The following is a 23446-nucleotide window of genomic DNA, read 5'->3' on the forward strand; positions in this document are numbered from 1 at the left end:
CAAAGACGTATTATAGCCTCTTACCTCTGTATTGTTACCCACACACAACATGTTACACACGCATAGGAAAACATGGCCCCACCTGTGGATCTTATTAGTTAGGGTTCCAGTCCTAGAAACCCTTAGGCATGTGTTCAGCATGATGCACATGAATACTCTTATTCTAATCAGTCAGGTGAGACTCAGCTGCCTGCCAGATGCAGTTTGGCAGCTCAGGAAACTTGAGCCAGAGTTTCTGGGTTGTCGGCCCTGGATCTGGAAGTCTTTTTTGCAGGGTAGCCCAGGTCTGGAGATCCTGAAAGTCTGAGCTTTCCAGGAGGCCACCAACTGGGCTGCCAGAGGGTGGGAACTGCAACTCTGGAAACTATTTTCTGAAGAAAATCAAACATTTTTCTGGCAAAGCTGTTGCTCCTTAATAGAAAATTTGGATGCTGGAGAACATTAATTTTCTACTAGGAAGTCCTTTTTGACAGGAAATGCCCAATAAACTCTACTTTTCATGTAAAAATGAAGTACATGCAGAAATGTTTGTGGGGTTTCTTGCCTACCTACCCTCTAACACAAGAGGTTGTATCCTGCTTGATAGCAACCAAATGGTGTAACCATATAGCAGGTCTCTGTACCTTATGCAGAATGAACTGATGGTCCAGTTATGTTTTCAGGGATATCTATTTTTCAGAAATCCTTAGAGTGAAAACTCTGCTCCCTACCTTAGCAGTCAGGTGGTGGTAGGGGGCTGGGCTGGGGTGGCATGGGCACCAAGGCAAACAGTTGACAGCTGAGAGACTGTAAGTTCAAGGCCACAGCAGAAGCACTCACAGTGCAGCCCTGTCAGATTCCAACAAATTTGCAAATTCTGCTAAATACCTTGGCACAAGGACACAAAAAAAGAAAAGGTGGTGGTAAGTATGTAGGTTAGACATACCTGGCTACTGTGCTTTCCCAGGCACCATGCAAAAATTGGCTTTTTTGTGGCCCATCTTGGCAGAGAGACCAAGAATTGCAAAGCTGCAAACTATAGCACCCTTTTGCCTTGGCAGTCACATGGGCAAGATAACGTGGGAGGGCCTGAATGTGCATGTTCGTGGGGGCAGGGAGTGTCTGTTCCCAGCGCAGACAAGCCAAGGCCTTTGCTGCTTCTGACTTTTTCTTCATACAGAACTAAAAGAGACAAAGAAATATCAATTTTATGTGGCCTTTAGGGAAAATAGGCAAAGAAAAAGATGCAAGCACAGCAGAGATAGGAGTGCCTAATGGTTTTAGTGACCACATGCTCCTTCAAAGAGTGCCACATGTGCCACAGCTAATTCTTGACTGTTGTTTTTTTCAAAGCAAAACACAGTAGCAGAGACAGCTGAGCCCTGCTGGCCTCCAGGACCGAGAGATGAGACACCCAAGGAAAACAGTGCGGCTTCCTGCTCCTCTGGCACCTTGTCAGATGACGTTGCACAGGTAATGTTTATCTTTGCATGGGGAATTTGTCACCCTGTACAGGCCTGTACTGGACGTGGGCATTTCTTAAATGATCATGAATAGAACTTAAGGAGGGCATAGGCATTACATTGTTCTTTGTCCAGGGGGGAGTTTTATCCTTCACAAATCTTTTTACAGGTGTCCCTTGCTTGTGTCAAAAATGCAAGGCTGAAAAATGCAGATTTAGATGAATGGCAAATTCATTTGTTATCCCTGGAACAGGCACAAAATACAACTGTGGGGCATATTACATGGGGAAAATGTGTCCTGGAGTAGAACAGGGCAGCACCTCCTCCATATCTGCTCATTTACACTGTTGGGAGTTTTTCAGATCTGTGTCTCAATGAAGTTGTGATAGCTACAGTGTATCTGTTTCTATATGTCGGGGGTACAGGTTGTAGCCATAGTGGCGAATAGACAAAAGGAATCGGAACTCTTGGCAGAGGTGATACATTTTATTAGACCAACTAAATATTTGCAAAATAAAGTTCTTTATTTGCAAGCTTTTGGGCGCACACACCTAAATATCTAGTTGGTCTAATAAAAAGTGTCACCTCTGCCAAGAGTTCCGATTCCTTTTGTCTCTGTATATCTTTGTTTCAAACATGCATTTTTTGTTGGCTAAGAATAATGTGTGGATTGACTGCTGCCTTTGGAGGCTTCTAAAGTACAAGAAGGCAATCAAAACCTTTCCACCACTGCTTTTCCTTTTTTCAGGATGCGAATGAGCTAATACAATCATGTGATCAACATGACGAGGAAACACCTTTTCAAGTTTCCCAGAAAGCTGAAAACAGTGAAGAGTCCACTCCAGACCTTAGCAATCAGCCAGTGGTGAGTATGTAGGTCTGAAACAGCTTGCATGCAGGGATCCTTCTGGTAGACTGCAAAAAACACACCTTTGAGCTTTTGGAAAGGGCTGAGATTTGTGCTTTGCACAGCCCTGAAGGGGAAGAAAGGAACTTTTCAGTGGTTGTCTGGCTCATTCCTGTCTTTAATAATTATGCTGATGTCAGTGGGATTTTGTTGTGGAGTCTTGCCAGGCATATTTTGCGGTTTTAAATCTACATAAATATATTTTATTCCTAGCAAATGCAGCTAATGAGGCAGCAGATGCGAGTAAGTTTAAGGAAATATATGTGCCACGGTACATGCAAGCCTGGATGAAAACAGTAGTCTAGGTCAGCCTTGCTCACTCTGCAGCTGAAGGAGAAATGGATTAGGTTTCCATTCCTGTATGTCTCTCCTTTGCATCCACTAGTGAATATTTACTATACTAAAATAAAACCTAGTTATTCCCTTTCAGGATTTTTTTATATTGATGATGTTGGTATGATTATGATACTTCTGTGGGCAAGACCTCTATCTGTCCATTTCCTCTGCCACCCTGCTTTTGGAACATTTTTCCTTTTTATTATGCATCACTCAAAGTATGAACCGCAGGTGTTTGTAGGAGCAGAGGTGCTGCCTCAGTCTAAGGAGAAGGTCAGTCCTAGAAAGGAAATCATCAGCAATATTTTTCAGGGCTTCTATTGAGTGGGCATGTGGTGTCCTGCCACTTCTGGTATCCAGCCAATCTAATTTTCCCTGTCTCCCTCTTGCCCCATCAGTATCTGTGATCATTTGGAGTCAATCACACACACATTCAGAAGAGCAGCTTTCTCCCCAGCTGCCAGCAGAGGTGGCACTATAGGATCAAAAGCTAGTGCTACTGCTAAAGGCCATTACTGCTCCTGTATCAAGTAGTCCACTGGAGGGACTTCCCTTCCTTGAGTTGTTCTGCATAGTCCTCTTACCTGTAATGGGATTCCACTCCGGTTTTTGCCCACTGCTGTATTATACATAGTGATTTTAACTGATGTCTTTCAAGATCATACATTTCCTAGGCGGAGGTAGAAGGAAATTCATGTTTGTAAATGTTAAAGCATTTTGCTTCCCCTCGAGAAATATTTTTAGTCAGGTCAGAAAGATGAGGACTTTGATCAGTGGAATACTTGTTCTACCCAGTGACTAATCAAGTTCAATAGGCAGTAGATCAGCCTGCATTTTATTCTGGGGGGCAAATAATTAGTGCTTCATCAAGCTCCCCAGGGGACACTGGAGCTGCTGTAGAAAAATATTCAGCTCCACTTGAATTCAGGTCAGACTAAAGGAAATAAAACTCTTCTGATGTGTGCTACTTGCTAGGGTTCACAATAACACGTGTATACTGTATCATTCAGTCCACCTCAAACAATGTACATTTGTATTAAGGGTGCAACGGTATAGAGTAATGATAATAGAAATTGTGGTGAGATTTACGTTATATACGTTCTCAGCTTAAGGCTTGTTTAAACACACGAGAGGCATATCTACGTGAGACATTTACAGTGGAGCTGACTGATTAGCACTGCAATAAAACCTCAGCATTTACACATGCAGTGCTGTTAGGCCGGAGTAAGCTAATTAAATCTGCCGCAGGATAGTACTGCCAGACACAAGTACTGTCCTACGGTGGAGTTTTTTACTCCACTGCAATGCACATGTAGACACTGATAGGGCTGGCTGGGGTACAACAGTGCTTCAGTGTGGGGGCTGCATGCTGGCTAACCCTGCACTGGAGCACCCTTGTGCCTCAGCCAGGCCCTCTGCAGCACATTGTGCTGGGCAGGAATAGCCCCAGGCTGGCAGGCTGACCCCTGGAGTTCCTTGCCAGTTGGGGCTTCTCCACCTTGGCTCAGCGTGCTGTGGTCCCGGGCGCACATGAAAATGGAGCGCCCCGGAGCAATAAATTCTGGCAGACTGCACTAGAGTTTATTCAGTCACCTTATTAACACGTGTAGGTGTGCCCAAGCTGTACCACTTCAACTATATAGCTCTAGTGAAAGCAGTACCATCTCCCCCACCATACTTCCAAGTGAAGTTATAACCATCTAAAAGTGCATAACTTATTTCTTTAGAGAAAGTGGAATAAATTGTTTGGCTAAAACTGTGTCTGTCTTGGCAGTTGTACTTAGTATAACATTTTAATAAGAGATGCATGCATCTGGCCCACATAATTATACTGCTACAAAAACTGTGGGCACAGACTATTTACCTCTCCAGTGCCTACTCCAGTGATTACTTACTTGTTAGTGCACAGTGGGAGTACACAACGTTGTTGTTCTGATGTGGTATAGTTTTATTATATGCATTTGACAGAAGTATAAATGACAGCTGGTGCAAGGAGTCGGGCCTGTGAGGTCAGATTATCCATGTGTGTCCTTCAGAAAACATAAGTCATCCACCAACGATGCTTGTTTAAAAAAAAAGTAATTGATATGTGCTGTATAGATAATTGTTTGGGATGATTTAAAAGTACAGCTTCAAATTTAACTTTAACAGAGTTTTCATTCCTTGATAAGAACAAAAACAAATTTCAAAGTGCTGAAATTTCCGATGAAATAGAATGTCTATTTTTCAACCCCCACCCTTCCTATTTAAAAGTAACATTGTAAAACCCATATTAAAGCTAGATCTTACAAAGGATTGCTGTAAAAAATATGAATTTGCTTTCACCTCTTCAATATATTGAAATAAACTCAAAGGCAATTCTGTTTAAAGCTAAAAGTGAAAATCTTGGCTGACTGGAGTGAACATTGGACAGACATTGGTCAGGGATGATCTAGGTGTAGAGTACAACATGCATACGTCCTTTCAGGACTAGGTGGACTCTAGAGTCAGGACTACAGTTATACTGATATTTCTGCATACCAGCTTAAACCTTCCCCCACAGACAGTGGGAGAGCATAAGGATCCCCACACTATGCTAAGCCTTCCTGAGAAGCATTGGGTGTTGGCTGAAGGCAAGGCTGGAGATTGTGACTGGGGTATGTCAGTGCTCCTGCTGGAACTTAAACATAGAGATTCCTGGCTAGGTGGTTTTGCCCTTTTGCCTGATCGCCACATTTAGGGTCAGGAATGAATTTTACCCCATGGTTAGATTGGTACGAACTGTGGTGGGGTTTATTTGTAGCAGGGGGGGTTGGCCCTCTTCCTAGATTCTCTCGAGCATATTTAAACAACTTTTGCAGTGGCAGGATATTGGTTATCTTGGTCTCCTTGTTTTACCTCTGACTGATTAGGGTGTTATGTCTTGTGTTGTGTCTCTCTTGACTGTATTTTTTTTCCTAGAAGGTTAGACAATGGATTTGTGTAGGATAATCTGGATAGGAATAGGGATGGTCCTGCCTCAGTCAGGGAGTTGGACTAGATGTGACCTATGCAGGCCCCTTCTAGCCTACTTACCTGCAATCCTATGAATGAGTATTGTCTTGCACATTCATTTACATAAGTACACACAGAGTTTACCTTCTTCCTAGTGTTGTAAAGCTTCATTTGAGTTCACTTTTGTTTGTTTAATTCATAATGACTATGGCCCAGCATACTAAAGAGGCAAACTAGAAAAGTGATGTTTAAAGTAACATAATATAACACCTAAACCAATGTATTTTCCCTTTTGTATCTGCCTGCTCAAATCTCAATTAAGTAAATGTATGTTGTTAGCTCTAATGGGTTGGGTTTTTTTGTATACCCAAAGAGTAGTAGGCAACTGTCAATCGTCTGGATCATAATGTATGCGTAAGAGGTCTAGTCAAGTGCCTGATGAATCCACTTGTACAGAGTCCTGTGACCATCACACCAAGACCTTCAACGTGTACAACTAGGCAAGATTATAGAGGAGTGGAGGCTGTCCAAGACTCCCCCCCGCTCTCTCCTTTAGAGCCTTGAGACAGAATCCAAAGGCCAGACCAAGTCCAGACATCCAGTGCCTCAATGGTTGTAGCTTCTGCCAGAGAGCAATAAATAAGAACTTCTGCTGGGTGCCTAATGCCTCGGCAAGGGTGCATTTCTGTCAGGGTGATGTCCATTAGCCTTTCCCCAACCAAGGAGTACCCACAAGGCAGCAGGGGCAAGAGTTTTGAGGTGCTCTATACTTGCCTTACTCTGGAGGTTGCAACATTGTAGTATGTTATAGGAACTACCCCACCATGAGTAGCCCCACCGTGTTGCCACCAGGCCATCCAGTCGGATGCAGTTTACAGTCATGCCCAGGAGCAACACCCAAACGACTATCGTTTAGTTATCCATGTAAGGGTTAGGGCATATATCGGTGTACATAAGGGCTGTGCGAAATTTCACCCGGTGCATTTCGAGCTCAAAACAGCAAAATCAAAATGAAACAAAGGCCTTCAAAACAGCTTTGAAATGAAACAAGGGCGCTCGAAATGTTTCAAAAGTTACAAAACATTTCGAGTTTTGAAGCCAGGCTTACTGGCTTCAGCGCCGGTCCCAGCTGGCAGCAGCAGCCTCCTGTCCTACAGCAGGCAGATCAGGGCCCACCCGCGCCCCCGGGAAGGCTGCGGGGCTGTGCTGGACTCCTCCGGGGGTGCCGGCCCCTGATCTGCCTGCTGGATGACAGGAGGCTGTTGCTACCGGCTAAGACTGGTGCTGAGCGTAGCCCGCATCCAGCACTGGGAAGATCAGTGCTGCTGGCCCCAGCTGGCAGCACCAGCCTCCTGTGATCCGGCAGGCGGATTAGGGGCCTGCACTCCCGGGAGGGCTGTGGGGCTCTGCCGACTCCTTCTGGGGTGCAGGTCCCTGATCTGCCTGCCCAATGACAGGCTGGCTGGTCCTGCTGGTTGGGCACAGCCCGTGCCAGAAAGATCAGTGCTGCTGCTGACCCCAGCTGGCAACAGCAGCCTCTTGTGATCTGGCAGACAGATCGGGGGCCTGCACCCCCAGGAGGAGTCCAGCACTGCCCCCGCAGCCCTCCCAGGGGTGTGAGTGAGCCCCCGATCTGCCTGCCGGATGATAGGAGACTGGTGCTGCTGGCTGGGGCAGTGGCACCACCGATCTTCCCAGCATGGGCTGCACCTAGCTGGCAGCACCAGTCTCCTGTCGTTGGGCAGGCAGATTGGGGACCCACACCCCCAGGAGGAGTTGACAGAGCCCCACAGCCCTCTTGGGAGTGCAGGGGGCCCGATCGGCCTGCTGGATCACAGGAGGCTGCTCCTGCCCCCTGGGATGACGCTGGGCACAGTCCGCACCCAGCACCGGGAAGATCAGTGCTGCCGCTGGCCTCAGTCAGCAGCACCAGCTTCCTGTCATCCAGCAGGCAGATGGGGCTTGCCTGCACCCCTGGGAGGGCTGCAGCGGCTGTGCCAGACTGCTCCTTGGGGTGTGGACCCCTGATCTGCCTCCCGGATCACAGGAGGCTGGTGCTTCTGCCTGGGGCCAGTAGTAGCCAGGCCTGGGGCAAATCAGCTTGTGTGGGGACCTGCCTCCACCCTGGGATCAGGACAGTGGCGGGCCCCGCATAAGCTGATTTGCCCTGGGCTTCACACCTTCCTCCAGCCGGCTCTGGTACGGGGCCTGGAGCATATCAGCTTGCATGTGAACCCGCCATCGCCCCGATCCCGGGATAGGGGAGGGTCTCCACATGAGCTGATTTGCCCCAGGCCCCGTACCCTCCTTGGGCTGGCTCTGGTATGGGGCCCAGGGAAAATCAGCTTTTACAGGGACCCTCCCCTGCCCTGGGATTGCGGCAGCAGGTCCCCACACGAACTGATTTGCTGTGGGCCTGCCTGCTGCTGGCCCCAGATGGTAGCACCAGCCTCCTATGATCTGGGAGGCAGATCAGGGGCCCGCACCCTTGGGAGCAGTCCAGCACAGTCCCCACAGCCCTCCTGGGGGTGCAGGCAGCCCTGATCTGTCTGCTGGATGATAGGAGGCTGGTGCTGTGAGCTAGACGCAGCCCGTGCTGGGAAGATGGGTGCTGCCATTGGCCCCAGCTGGCAGCACCAGCCTCCTGCCATCTAGCAGGCAGATCGGGGGCTCGCCTGCACCCCCAGGAGGGTTGCGGGGAATGTGCCGGACTCCTTCCTAGGTTGCAGGCCCCTAATTTGCCTGCTGGATAACAGGAGGCTGGTGCTGCTGGCTGGGGCCAGGAGCATCACCAATCCTCCCAGTACTGCGTGGGCTAAATGTCGAAACACCATCGAAACAGGAAAACAGTTTCAACAACGTGTAACAGAACAGTGTTTTCGAAACTATACAAAACTCGAAACAAAACACTGTTCTGTCGAAACGGAAGTCGAAGCGAAACAGTGCTGGTTCACCCAGCCCTAGTGTACATGTGAGCACAATCCAGACCTGCGGGTATGCTTCTAAGTGAGTAGCTGTCTAGAATTTATTTATCACAGAAATGTTAGATAGCTGCTCAAGTGAGGCTAAATGGGAACTGTTATCAAAGACTGCAGAAGTTTTAGGTTCTCATGCTGGGGCCCATAGCCTAAATAGGGACTGTGTTTAAAAGTGTATTTGTAACTGAGCTCATAAAAGCAATGGACAAACATTGCACAAGAGTGTCGTATGCAACTTTAAACTGCAAGCCTTAGCCTCTGACTTGCACAGAAAAACACCTATCCTCAGGGATGGCTGGTTAACAAACGGTGAGTCATTTTACTTCCTGAATGCTCAGGTTATACCTGTGCAAATGCAAATTGGCTGCTTGGAAACCTGTAGCACCTGATCACCTCATTGCTCGGTTGCTGTTTTTTTTTCCTTTCCTTTGTAACCTGGGAATAAGGCGGCAGTACAGGTTCAGGGCTCTGAATGCAAAAGTTAAAAGCGTTTCATGCTGACAGATTTTTCTGTGTTCGAATGTCCTTTCGCTTCAGGGTGACACGCCTCCTCTCACCACAAACACTGCCCAGAGCTTGCAAGGGACACTAGGAGATTCAAAGGAAATAGTGGATAAGAATAGGCCTGAGCCTGAAAAGATCCTCCATGTATGTCAGGCACAAGTTGCTGAGCTGGAACAATGGCTAGACAAAACTAAAGTGTCTCTGGGATCAGAAACCCAGACCCCAAAAATGCAACAGATGGTGGAACAGCAGCTTGCTGACTGTCAGGTAAGATGAAGTAGTCAAAGTTCACTGCCACCATCTAACCCCTTCTTGCCATAGATGTGTGTTTGCATAAAAGCTACAACGACGCTGTCTGCTCCGGTCCCTGGTTACTATGCCTTACACTGCAGTGAAAACAAGTAGATGGTAACCACTTGGTTTCAATTTCAGCTCTTCCTTCCAAGTAACTATTTTAAATGTCTTTGTTTAAACTGTACATGTTCCATCTCCGTATGTGCATTTTCAGTATCTGGGGAACTGAGATGGGACATAAAACTTAAGGAATTGTATTTTGTAAAGATGTTCTGTAATTTACACTGATTTTTTTGGCATAGTGTAAAATTCAAAAAACATCACTAGCCTACTTTCTTAAAAAAAAGGCAGTTTTTACTTAAACAAACTGGCCTCAACTGTAATAAAAACTTACTGATGTAATAAGAGGCTTGGTAATGGTTTGACCAACCTGATTAATGTTTAATTTAGCTTATGGTCTAAAAATAGTCTAAAATGTAAATAAATTCTTACTGTACTAAGTCCCAAGTCTTATAGACAGCAGTGTTTGTTCAGGTCGTTGGACTGACTGGACGTTGGAGACTGAAGGCCATGTACATATTCACATGCAGAAGTCCTTTCAGGACTGCCTGGAGTCTAGGGTCAGCACCACAGTTAGACTGATGTTTGTTCGTACTGACCTAACCTTCCCACAGAGACAGAGAGACAGAACGGAAGGATCCACATTATGTAAAGCAATAACGAGCTTCAGAGAATATCGGAGGCCTAATGTAAAGATGTCCATTTTAAATTAATCAGAAATACTTTTAGCAAATTAGTACCTGGGCCTTTTTTCCCTCCTGACTAAAGGTCTATTGACGTAGGATTCAGGCCCATATCATGTTTTAGGGCAGTGGTTCTCAACAAGTTTAGAGTCAAGACACCCCTTGGAAAATGCCAGCTTTTAGTTTTCATTCATTCTTTGACTACAGAAAAAACCCCAACACTTTCTCTGTTGCAGAGAACTCAGAAAGACCACAACAGGGCATGATGCTTATAACCCTCTGGATTCCTATTTGAAATCTCTGGGCATGTCCCCATGAACGAGCACTTGCGTGGCAGTTTTTTGACACTGGGAGATCCCAGTATCAAAAAAACAGCCGCCACTTAAAAAAAGGTGGCATGGTACATGTGACAGCAGTGTGCGCCAACAGAAAATGGAGCCTGGCCAGCCAGACCCATGCTCTGGCTGCCGTCCAGGCTCCAAGTGGCATGCAGCTGTCCCGGGAAGCTCCCAGGACCCCAGGTAAAGATACTGGGGCCAGCCCGGGTGCTGACCCAAGCCTCCCCTACCCCACCTGGCTCCCTTTGCCACGTGCTGGAGAGCGCGTGCAGGGCTGTGCCTGGGGACAAATAGCAGTGGCATAAATATGTTCTGCTGTTGTTTGTTCCATGGGAAATGCGCACCCCTGTACATGTGCGCTCATGGGGACGTGCCCTCTGGTTTAGTCTTATAAATCCTGTTTGTGCACTTAACAGTGCTAGCATTGTGTGGCACCCTTGAAAGGATCTCAAGGCATCGTGACTGAAAATTGCTGCACCAGGGTATTGCATGCTTGCTTAATTTGGTTGCAAAATCCTCTTAACTCCAGTTCAGGTGCTATCACCTTTTAGCTCCAGTTTAAGAGCTAGAACTTGAAAAGCACTGTGTTTTTTGTCTAGAGAAGCCCTGAGTGGCAAGGTGGCAGTAGCATCAAACAGCTGTGATCTGTTAAGCAGTGAAAGCAACTTCACCTTGAGGATGGTGACATTGTAATGATTTGCTCACTACCACAAAGCAAGGACATGTGCAGGACACTGGTCCTGCCCTGCAGCTCAGAGTGGCAGACGATGTATGGACTCCACAACCTTGGGATTGGAGTTGGAGCCTTGTAGATCCTTTTCAATCCATGGCTTTTCACTTGGCCGTGCCACTTTTGGCCTCTATCAGTGTGCAAACCTTGAATCCAATGTTTAATTCTAAAGGTATTTTATTCTACGTTGATAGATCGCTAGAAACACATTTTATGATAAGGTCCTCCCTCTCCCCTCCTTTTTAATATGTTAGTTATCAGTTAATAAATAGATCTTGCATTTTTTCTAAGAATCAGTCTTATAACCCGAACAGATGTCCTGTATTGCATCTGATTGTGCCAGTGGATGTATTTAGAAGTGACATAAACTGGCTGTACGGTACGTATGGACACGCATATGTTTGGAGTCATTTCAAAAGGGGCAGCAACTGTTAGGTTCAAATTGTTAAGTCTGGGAACTATCAAATGTAGCAGCACCGCGCCAACTACAACACTGCTCTATCTGTGTTAGAGTTGGTCCACGCACAACAGTTAGAACGTGACTCTCTACAGCCCTTTTGAAACAGCACAAAATGTATGTGTCCATACTTTGTGTTGGCATAACCACAGTATTTTACTTTCTTCCTTTACCAGTCCGCATATATACAAATCTCTGAAATTTTGGGGCTGCTATAACCTTTTGCTGGGGTGCACTTAGGTCAGTAGCTTTAAAGCAGCTCAAAATCCCAGTAGTACGAAGAGAATATAAAGCTTCTTTTACTCTGCTCCTGCCGCCATGGGCCTTGCCATCTTTGTCACATTCAAAATCCAGTCTTACCTTTCTTATTAGTACCTGGATTTTAGTATGGGTAATGGAGTTAATGGATCTCACCACACAGCCTGTTATTTGAAAAGGCTTTTCCTTTTGTATGTAGATTCATCTTAATTTGCCGTTTGCTAGGCATGCTAGGGGTTTTGTGGTTAAAAGATATTACCAAAAAACTTTGCTCCTTCTTTCAAGCAGCTGAAGAGTGAACTGTGACTCTCGGGTGTTACTGGAAGGGAGTGGTATGCTCATAATGGTGAAAAATTAACTATTTTACTTTGTAGGCTGTGTTATCAGAGATTGAACAAAAACTGGAGGACTGCAGAGATACTACAGGCCTCCAGCAAGAGACTGAAGCCCTTTCCTTGAAGCTAAAGGAAGTGAAGTGCAATTTGGAAAAAGTCCAGGTGATGCTTCAGGACAAATACAGTGAAGAACAGGTAAAAAAACATGAGCACTCTGCTAAGACCTACTGAGAGGAGCTCCATGCTGTACCACGCAATAGCTGCAGAACAACTTATAATACATTACGTGAAAATAAGGGACGGACAAAAATGAATAAGAATGTCAGACTTGCTGTCAGTTTAGTTCTCAGCACTGTATAATTATCTTCAGCCCACTGCTTGTAATGGGTTTTAGTGGCTCTCTGAACAATTTAGTTTTGTTTAAAGTACATTGTGACTCAGGTCAAGGTTTTGTTAGCTGTATGTGGGAAAGAATGCAAGAAAGTGTTTAAAGACTTAAAATGTTGCACAGAAAAGTCCTGGTGGTGAAAGGTCCCTGGCGGATGGATCTAGGGACTATAGTTTTCTCTTGAGTGAGTATGCAAGGCTTGGGCAGGGATGCTGCATGCTTCTTCACAGCTGCCCCATCTCTGTGTTGCCCTCATATAACTGGACCCACAGGCAACTGGTAGGGAAGGCACGGGGGAGGGGGGCACATGTCCCGTCCCCCCCTCCCCCCCCCGAGATTGGCCCTCGACTTGGCACCGCTAAGGACAGGGCAATTTTTTTGCCACGCAGGTCAGCAGCATGTTGGAGGTAGGGGCCTGGGGGGAGGGTCAGAGGGAGCACTGAGCCGTGGCACAGAAGTATAGGAATGGATATGGGGCTTTTGGCCTGCCCACAAATTGTACCCACCCAGACTCAGGAGGCACCAGTCACCCCTGGCTGGACCTCCCACAGTGTTGAAAGAACAAGCTATTCTCAGTCTATTTAGCCTGTCTGCTGAGATTACCCAGTGATGCAATCACTTCCACGTTGTGGGGCCAGTCTCTGCAGCTAGTGGGTATTTGCATCAGGAAAGGCAGCTGCAGCCTCCTCCAAGCTGGGACACCGTCATTGGAAAGGTAAGATATGTGGGTGCAGGACAGGTGCTGCTATGAAACCCCCCTGTTAAATACCAACCCACCTATGAAGTCATAGCCAGGCAGGAGATCCAGGCTGCTCCTGACCAAGTGAGTTGCTTCCAAAATGGAGGCAATTTGCATGTGATTACATTGCACGTGCATTCATGTGCAAGTCAGGTAAAGTTATCACGAGTCGATGTCAGCAAATTACCCCAACCGTGCCCGTGGGTTCCCTAAGTCCACTGCTCACTATGTAAAAAAGGACCTGCTTGGCAGATAAGGAAGTTCTCACCAGAAGAAGCAGCACTAAAGTCTCTGTAGTATGGCTATAGCAGTGGCCTTGTCCCACTCTTCAGAGAGAGAGCTATATGGGTACACCCCCCTGTACTGGTCAGAGCTTACTTATTTCAATGCCCTCTCTTCCCTAAACCACACTGATGGCCTTTGTGCTGCCTTATTAGCTCCAAGAGCTTTCACAAAACAGTGACTCTCTTTTTATAGCTCAGCAACAGTGAAAGGATCCAGGCAGAACCCATAAAGACTCTTCATCCGGACAACTGCAGTATAACCAATCTTATCGCCAGTGACCAGCCACCTATCAACAGGCACAACAGCTTAGAGCAACAAAAGGTAATCCTATCCTTCATTTTATGGATACTGATTTGTATTGCCAAATCGTGTCATTGATTATACTTAAACATATGTGACTCATAGGAATGGACTGTAACTTGGACTACCTGGCTTCCCTGAGTGTGTGGTCCTCCATATAGGTCTCTGTGGGGCACTCAGGATGTGGGTCTGGACATACAGATGCAAGCAGGTGAATGGCGAGAATCTTCTCCCATCCTGGCAGTCAGCTCAGACAGCTGAATGGGAATGGGGAAGGTGACATTCCCCATTCTACATAGTGGTAGAGCAGGCCATAATAGCACTTTAACACAGCCTGGAGGAAGGGGAAAGATGGGGGCCCCTGTTGACTTTTATTCCACAAGATAAACCAGACCCAGCATCCCAATACACAGAGCTGCACAGGAATAAATCCCTTTAGCCTTCCCTTAAATTGTTTCAGCCCTGGGGCATGGACAAACCTTTAGAGTGGTGTTTCTGAGGTGCTTATCCTGTCCACCTTGATCAGGGCAGGGCCTGAAGACACTGATAAACTTGTCAAAAGTATCTCAGACACTGTGGAGCCTAAATCTTCTGGCAAGCCAGTGAGATTGAAATTCCCAAGGGCCAGACTTTCACAGGCAGTAGGAACCCAAAAGAGCACTTCAGTAGCTTAGGTTAAGGCTAGGCTTTTTTGAAGATGCCACTGCAGGAGGGTGGGATGTGATATCTGCAGCTTATGGTAGCTAAACATCTTTAAAATGTAGCCAAAATCACCTTTGAAAATGGAAGCTGAAGTTCATAAAAAAACCTGAGAAACTTTGGAGTTTCCCCACAATCTAGCCCATGGTGGCTTTAAAGATTATGTGATAGTCTGTGGTCTGTAGGCAACAGTTGTAGTCTTCTCTTTGCAAATCAGCTCTTCCCCTACACATTTTCTTTTTGACTAGACAAGCCAGACTGAATCACTGGGAAAGGATGTTGATGAATTTCTAAACAAATTTCCTTTTTGAATTAACTATGTGTAGTTAAACCTTGCAACCCTTAATTAAACAAAACTCCTGTTTAAGTCAATGGGAGTTTTACTTGACTGAGGACCGCAAGATGTGATGCACAATTTTCCTGTGTGATGGGATCCCCTATGCTCACTTCATAAACTGTGAGTGAAGGTATTGGCTTTTAGATCTTATTAGGTTTAAGAATGTTCTGTAAAAGTACACATTATTTGGTAAATTTGCTTCTAGTTTGCAGATATATAATCAGCCTTGTTTTTCCAGGTAACTGATTTATTTAATCTATTTTTGTTAAATTTATTTGTGTAACATATTACTCAGGTTCAGAGAAAACAGAACACAGCTTATAGAGCTGACATTTACCATTTGCATTGTCCCCCGTTTACAGGATGTGACGTTAAAACCGGGTCAGCAGAATAACCTTGCAGACTTCATTGAATTTTACGTAGAGAAAATGCAGCCACAATTCAGTGACAGCACGACTCAGAAATTCAATTCAAGGTACAAAATTAGTCACAGAGAGTAATATTATAAGACTGCCAGAAAACTACAGGCAGAACTGGACTTAAGGGTTGGTGACATGAGTGACCATCCAGGGTGCTGTGGTGAGGGGGGCACTGCACACAAGAGCACATGCACACACGCACATGTGTGCACGCACAGGAACACAGCAGTGCTCTACCCCCACCCTGCCACCTCAAGCTACTGCTTAGGAGGAGCTTGGTGTGGGCTGGTGCAAAGGGACCAACTGCAGAGCTGGAACCCCCCACCCCAGCCAGGTCCCTGCAGTGCCACCATGGGCAATGATGCTTATTTGCCCCCTGCCTGAGGGAGGCCCCAGCCCAGAGGGCGGGAATGGGCTACGCTCTGCACTCTGGGCCAGCTGCTATGCTGGGCAGTCCAGCCCTTTCCTCCTCCCCCTCTCTCCCCCTCCTCCCCCCCACGCATCCAAGCTGAGGACCAGGGTCCCGGGTGCAGATGCCAAGTCCTCCTCAGGCTGCCCATGTTGCTGCTGCCCCCAGGAGCTGCAGCACCAGCAGCATCCACAGGAGTCCCTGCGGCCTCCGCATCGTTTCACCTTCAGCTGCATCTCTCTGCAGCTCAGGCTCCAGGTGGCCCATCCCCATCTCTGGGTCCTGGGGAGGGGAAACAGTGCGGGAAGAGTAGCACCACCTCTGCCCAACTAAGTGGCAGAGGGAGGAAAGGGGATCTGATGACCTAGGTCAGGCTGGAGTGACCTCTGGGGCAGGGTAGGGACAGGGGAAAGTGGGGGTGGGCAAAATACAAGTTCTCCCAGAGCACCATTTTCTCTAAGGCTGGCTCTGAGCACAGGAGTTGTTGGGCTCCTGCGTTACCATGGGTTCTTCATACAGGACACTGTTTCCCTCCACCCCCCAAAAAAAAACTGACAAGAGAAAGGAAAATTCTGGCAGAAGGTATGCAGAGTAGAGAAGTGGGAATCCAATTTGTGCTGTAGCATCCACTGGTAACACAAGGATGCTGTGAACTACGGTGGGAATGACCACAAAAGCTATGTACCAAGGTAGATCAAGTGCCCCTATTCTTCCTTTCGCAGCATGCGAGAACAAGGGAGGTATTCGGTGAAATCTTATACTGATAGAACAAAATATGTTTTCGCACAATGTGCAGTCAACCAAAGACATTCTTGTCGCAGGATACCATTGCGACCGGCAGCTGAGTAGTGTTCCAGGAAGCACTGGGCATTTATGCAGATAATGAGAACATCCTCTGTTACTGTAAGAACTTCAAAAAGAAGAGTTTGGATAGTGATCTAAACCTTCATGCTTCCCCTTCTAGTGGACAAGCATCAGAGAAAACATTCCCTAATCGCAGGCTATTTTCAGTGCTTTACACTGAGTTAATTCCAGACATGTGCCAGAGTTCGCCAGTCAAGTCATCTACAGTACTGTGTCCTATTACCTTAGCCTGCTGCTGTGCTGTTTTGCGTTCTTTCTCAATGACATATGTCACATTGTGGTATACATGACCTACTACACCTTTAAATGTCTGTATACTGCCTGGTCATTATAGGGTTTGAGGCCTCTCAAATGCATATTGCAAAATGTATTACTCCTTATAACAGTACTGCTTATTACAAACAACACCTCACCTGAAAAATAATAATTACACCCTAGCAGCTGTTCATTTTGGAGGCTGCACTCTGTTATAGCACAATTTTTTTTTAAAAATCCATTAGCTTTTATTTTGTTTTTACAACAAAATGTGGTGATACGCTGATATTGAAGAAAAAGGGACAGCTGAAAGAAGATGATTTTCTCTCATGCCAGCTGTGTGTGAAATACGTTACAGTCAGGTGACAATAAGGACTTCGCCCACCAGGAGCTTTTAGTTTAAATTTCCCTCTCTGGAAAGAGTACATGCTCAACTTTACCAACTGCAAACAGTCTTTCTGAAGTCAGTGTGTCAGTAAAACCCATCAGGCTGTTCATGGTGCAAAGTAAGTAGCTTGCAGTACTGTGATAAGTAAATGACAAATTAAACACTGGACGGAGGAAGGAGAATGCTCAAAGAAATGTGGTAGAAAAGCAAATTAAAATCAATCACTTATCCCTGCCAGTTCCACTGTGTGTTTGGAGGGGTTAACAATCTAAGTTGAAGAGCAAGTTAAATATTAATTGTCTTGATCTTTCCCTGTCCTAATACTGTTTCCCAATTGCAGCAATGGAGCATCTATCTCAGGGAACGAGCTTGTTGCTCCAGTCATTCCTTCAAGAGATCAAAATGGTGATAAATGGCAATATTTACAACAAGAGCTGTCATCTAAGATGAAGTCTCCCCTTTGTCAACTCGTTGAACCACAGGTCAGTCCAAATTCCTTTCAATGCAGAATAACCCTTCACTTTTCAAGTGAAAGCACATGCATACAATACATACAGATTACTTAGGTGTTATAAGGAAAGAGATTAAGAAACCTTATGTTCTTTGCTATATCTCTTTGCTTCACTAAGTAATTGGTCTACACAGCAGTCTCTCATGAAAGGTGTTTGAATAACAAGTAGTGCTTTGCCTTGGATTTTTATACCTTGGTGGTGAGTGTAGTGTGTGAGCATGAGGGCCAGCCATGTGAATTCGTGTATTGTCTGATGCTATAGCTTTTTTTATTTAAGCTTGGATTTTAAGGGAACCAAAGGGAGTTAGGTGCCCAACTCCCACAAATTCCATGGATTAAGATATTAGTTCTGGTAACTTGTTGGGCTTGGGAGCAATACAGATCTCTAGGACAAATTCTGGCCTGACATTTGCATGGAATTCCACTTTCCGTGTGTGTGCGCGCGTGGGTGTGTGTGTAGAGGGGGTTGTTAAAGTGAGGCGTGGGCTACAGTAGTGGGACACTAGAAGATTTAGTCTGATTCTCAAGGCTGTCACTGCTTAGACAAAACACCTATATATAGATTCACAAGATAAACCCTGACATTTCAAATAGGAACTTGTAGTATTAAAAACTTTCTGACCTGTCATGGTCCTTCTTTGCAACAGAAGAATTGCTCTAGTATTTGTCTCTAGACAAGAAACAAGTGAAAGATAAGATTTGGCATTTTCTGAGGGGTGCCTCGAGTCTGAAAAGGTTGAGAAGTACTGAACTAAAACACGAATCCCTCATTCCAGGAAAACTTGACTTGAAGAAACCAAGCATTAGTCTCAGTCAGGACCGCAGTCTGTACTTGTACTGCAGGCTTCAGCCCTGGTCCCAGGCTGCAGGGGGTGCCTAGCGTGGCTCCTGGTGGCTGGGAGCAGGGACAGGAATAACCCCATTTGTGGGAGGGTGCTCTGATGGAGTCTCTAGAGAGCCAGGTGAAGGAGCTCCAGGTGAAGGTGAGCAGACTGCACTGCATCAGGGCTGTCAAGCAGGAGATAGATGAGTTCAACAGCAAGGCTTTGGAGCAGAAGAATGAGGACAAGAAGATGAAGAAGGAGGACCTGAATGGAGCTGAGTGGAAGGTGGTCACTTCAGGCTCCAGACTGCATGCTGCAAAGGCAGCTTCTCCAGTTTAGCTGTGCAAGGGCAACTTCTCTGATTTAGCTGTGCAAAAGGTATGAGACCTTTACACCACTGGTGGAGGAAGGACCAGAGGCACTTGCACCAGAGGACAGAAGGAGGCAAGCTCCTGTCCAGAAGAGATATAGGGTAGTGGTAGTGGACAACTCACTCCAGAGGGGGACAGAGAGTGGCATCTGCCAGTTGGATCCCTTCACATGGGAGACCTTCTGGGGGCTCATTTCCAGGATGTGATGGATGGGATTACAAAACTCATCCAGCCCTCCAAACACTACCCCATGTTGCTCATCCATGTGGGCACAAATGACATGGCCTGGAACAACCCTGAGTGGGTCATAATTGATTACAGATCTATGGGGGCTAGGCTCAAGGGGTTGGGGGCACAAGTGTCTTTCTCTTCCATCCTCCCAGTCAGGGGTCCGGGCCCCTGGAGGGACAGTTGTATTGAAGAGGTCAACTGGAGGCTCCAGAGGTGGTGCCACAGTGAGGGTTTTGGATTTTGTGATCATGGAATACTGTTCCAGGATAGAGGCTTGTTGGGAAAAGATGGCATCCACCTCACGCCAAGGGGGAAGAAACTGTTTTCTTCCAGGTTGGCTGACTTGATGGAGAGGGCATTAAACTAGGTGCATCAGGGGATTAGTGTGCAGATGAGAATGCAAGCCAGGGGACAGCCAAGCAGAAAGGATGAAGAGAGGATGGTCAGGGAGGTGTTGAGAAGCTGGAACGACAGCGGAGTGGTGAGGAACTGGGGGTTACCAGTTAAGTTTAAGTGGGGGGACTTAAGTTTCTATACACAAACTCTAGGAGTGTGGGGAATAAGCAGGAGGAACTGGCACGTCTGCTAGCAAGTAGGAAATATGATCTTGGTCAATGGTCAGTGTCAAACTGGTGAGGGAGCACTTAGAGCAGCTGAATGTCTTCAAGTCAGCAGGACCAGATGGACTACACCTGAAAGTGCTGAGGGAATTGGCTGGAGTCATTGCAGGACCATTGGCAAAGGTATTTGAAGACTCATGGTGCTCAGGAGAGGTCCCAGAAGACTGGAAAAGGGCCAGTGTGGTACCACTCTTCAAGAAGGGGAGGAGGGAGGAAACGGGAAACTATAGGCCAGTCAGTTTGACCTCAATACCGGGTAAAATTTTGGAAAAAATTATCAAGAAGTCCATTTGTGAGAGTTTGGCAGAAGACATGATGCTGAAGAATAGCCAACATGGTTTAACTGCAGGCAGCTCGTATCTGACCAACTTTGTCTCCGTCTATGATCAAGTAACAAACCGCTTAGATGTGGGAGACATGGTTGATGTCATATACTGGGATTTTAAAAAGGCCTTTGGTATGGTCTTGAGGATGTGGAAAGTGTACTGGTCAAGTTTTCAGATGATACTAAGTTATGGGGAAAAGTGGTCACACTAGGGGATAGGATGCAGATCCAAGCAGACCTGGACAAGCTGGAAAGGTGGGCGGAGTGGAACTGGATGCAGGTCAGTAAGGATAAATGCAGAGTGCTTCATCTGGGGAGAAGTAACCAGCGACATGAATACAGATTAGGAGGAGATGTCCTGCCCAGCACGATGGCTGAAAGGGACCTCGGACTTATGGTCGATCATGGGATGAATATGAGCCGCTAGCACAACGCTGTAGTCAACAGCTATTAGCATACTGGGATGCATTAGCTGGTGTGTTGCAAACAGGGCTGAGGAAGTGATACTTCCTCTCTACTTGGCCCTGGTGAGACCCCAGCTGGAGTACTGTGTCCAGTTCTGGGCGCCACACTTCAAAAAAGACATGGAGAATCTTGAAAGGGTCCAGAGAAGGGCCACAAGAATGGTTTAGAGCCTGGAGGACAAACCTCATGAGGAAAGACTAAGTGATCTGGGACTGTCCAGCCTGGGGAAGAGAAGACTGAGGGGGGCCCTCTAAGTATGTAAGGGGTGAATATTGGGAGCTGGGAGAAAAACTGTTCACTGGGGCACCCCAGGGGAGGACAAGGAGCAGTGGCCACAAACTGTTAGAGAATGGTTTCAGTTTGGATGTAAGGAAGAACTTCTTTATGATAAGGGTGACCAGAATCTGTAACAGGCTTCCCAAGGAGGTGGTGCAGTCCCCAACCTTGAAAAGGAGATTGGACAGACACCTTGCTGGGATCATTTGATCTCAACAGTATTCCTGCCCAGAGCAGGGGGGTTGGACTCAATGATTTTTCAAGGTCCCTTCCAGACCTTAATTTCTCTGTATGTTTCTATGTATGTATGTTTAAGGCTAAAGTCATGGGGCCAGAACTTGGCTAACGGCTGAAGAAGCTCTGTAGCATGCAGAAAGGACAGATACGAGCACGTTTTTTGCAGGTGAATTTCCTGCCTAGTATGAAAACAGAACTATAGTATCCAGGTGTCTATTTTTAATATACTGTAGTGATGTTTTCTAGCAGTCTTGTTCAGTGTTGTCATATAATCTGTTAATCTTATTATAATTTTCCTTTCCAAATGTTAGATTACTACAAAAATGAACGTCCTACCCAGAGGGGTGCTTCCTGGTATTGGAACCCCAACTGTGGAGGAAGTGAAGACCTACACCATTCAGCTTGGAGACCTTAGCCAAGAAGCAAATGTTGTGAACACACAGGTATAAATGGCATTTGCAAAAATGACAAGGACTTTTGGAAAGCAAGATACAGTTTTAGCACTCTAAACAGCCAGTCAAAACTGAGTGTACTGTAAGGTCCATTGTGAGCTATGGACTTGGGTCTGGATTTTCAGAAGCTTTTAGTGTTCTTCTGTAATATTGGCTATTACCCAGATGTAGACATTTGCTGACAGAAGCGACATCATTTGTACATTTAAATTGCTGTCAGTAATGAGAAGCCTTAACCAACTTTAGTTCCTTTCCAATGCTGTATGAATATAACATGAAAGGCTGAGCATAGGATCTTTTCCAAATGAGGTCCTCAGTATTTTACTAACTCCATACTAATATTCATAGCATGAATTAGCCAAACATTTAACTGTTTTCTCCAATTCTTTAGTCTCTTTTCTTTCACAATAGCAGCTCTGACTTGGCTGGAAGGGCTGAAAAATGCTATAACTCATCTTTTTCCAGGATAATGTGGCAGAGGAAGCTTCCTTAAATTTGGACAAAAAACTCTTTGAACTGCTTCTGGCAATCAGTCGGTGCTTGGACAATGTGGAAGAGATGCTGAACACCTCTGTGCTGTCCAGTGAAGAAGCTGCTGTGCAGCAGGTGCTCTATGAGGTACATATATCAGAGTGTAGGTTTGGGCACATCAGCATATTGTTGTTAAGGCAAAAGAGATGGGTACAGTCCTCTTCTCCCATTTCCACTGGGTGTGAATCCAGAGCAGCTCCATGACATGAGCAGCTTTACATTAGCACAGAGAATCAGGTTCATTATCAGATAAAAGTAGCAACTTGAATCCTACTGTTTTTTTAATGGCAAGTTATTTTTCTTAACAAGGAAATTTTCACTAATCCTCTTCCTTTTCAATCCTTTAGACTCTCTCTGTAGAGCTGCAAAAACTTCACACTGATCTGAGTGATAAAAAGGATGATCTTTTAAAGTCTATTACCTGCGCTGGTGGGAGCACGGATGTATTCTTCGAGTGCTTTAACAACTTGCAGGCACGGCTTGAACGAACTCAGGTGGCTGCTGCTTCTAGAAGCAAGTCAATGAAAGCTGGGCTGGATCATAATAGCAATTATCAGGTACTCTACAGCCAAATGCACATCTTGTTTCACAGCATCTGTTAGACATGTCCCTGTTAATGCATTTGGATTATGAATGAGCCGTATATAATGGACATGCTGTTTTTTTAAAAAAACAAGTCAGAACTTTTTCTTATCTTCTTTAGGAGCAAACTCCATCGTGCCCCTGTTTTTCTCAGTGATGGTTACATTGGGGCCCTGATTATGGTAGAAACTGTGTGCAGAATGAGGAAGGAAATGATCTGGGGTCTCCCCACTCATTCAGAAACTTATTGTGTCTTAACATGGAGCAGGTTTTGAGAGAGCTGGTGGCTTCCTGCACAGTGGGAATTGGTGGAATTTTGAAGCTGGCTTTAGCATTAGTGCAGAACAGCATTGCCAGATGCTTCCCTTCGCCCCCCAGTGCACCACAGATGAGCTTGCACCGGGAGGAGTATGTTGTTGGCTGCCCACCAGGGACAGGGTTGGTCTGTAATGCTCACTCTCTGTGTTTGTGTACTTGTTCTAAAGGTTTTTGCCCCAGAAATGGGTATTAAGATAGCTCGGTCTTTATTCTTCAGTGAAAGATGGTGGGGGCTAAGAGGGTGCTGGTGCTAAGGTACATGGTTGGCAGCCCAGGGGCCACACATTCTAGGCCATGGCAGAAGCGCTGATGGCACGGTCATGTC

At 46.1% G+C, this 23446-nt stretch overlaps 1 protein-coding gene across 1 annotated transcript in view; it reads left to right on the forward strand.

Annotated features, from left to right (window-relative positions):
- SYNE2 (spectrin repeat containing nuclear envelope protein 2) overlaps positions 1–23446 on the forward strand; it is a 256030-nt gene that overhangs the window by 139561 nt on the left and 93023 nt on the right. Inside the window, 10 exon segments of the mRNA XM_025197915.1 lie at positions 1333–1452; positions 2191–2307; positions 9174–9407; positions 12335–12490; positions 13900–14028; positions 15406–15518; positions 17719–17860; positions 21550–21681; positions 22156–22308; positions 22569–22778. Coding sequence (XP_025053700.1) covers positions 1333–1452; positions 2191–2307; positions 9174–9407; positions 12335–12490; positions 13900–14028; positions 15406–15518; positions 17719–17860; positions 21550–21681; positions 22156–22308; positions 22569–22778 — 1506 coding nt within the window.

This window comes from Alligator sinensis, unplaced genomic scaffold (genome assembly GCF_000455745.1).
Source record: "Alligator sinensis unplaced genomic scaffold, ASM45574v1 scaffold13_1, whole genome shotgun sequence".
Taxonomy (NCBI): Eukaryota; Metazoa; Chordata; order Crocodylia; family Alligatoridae; genus Alligator; species Alligator sinensis.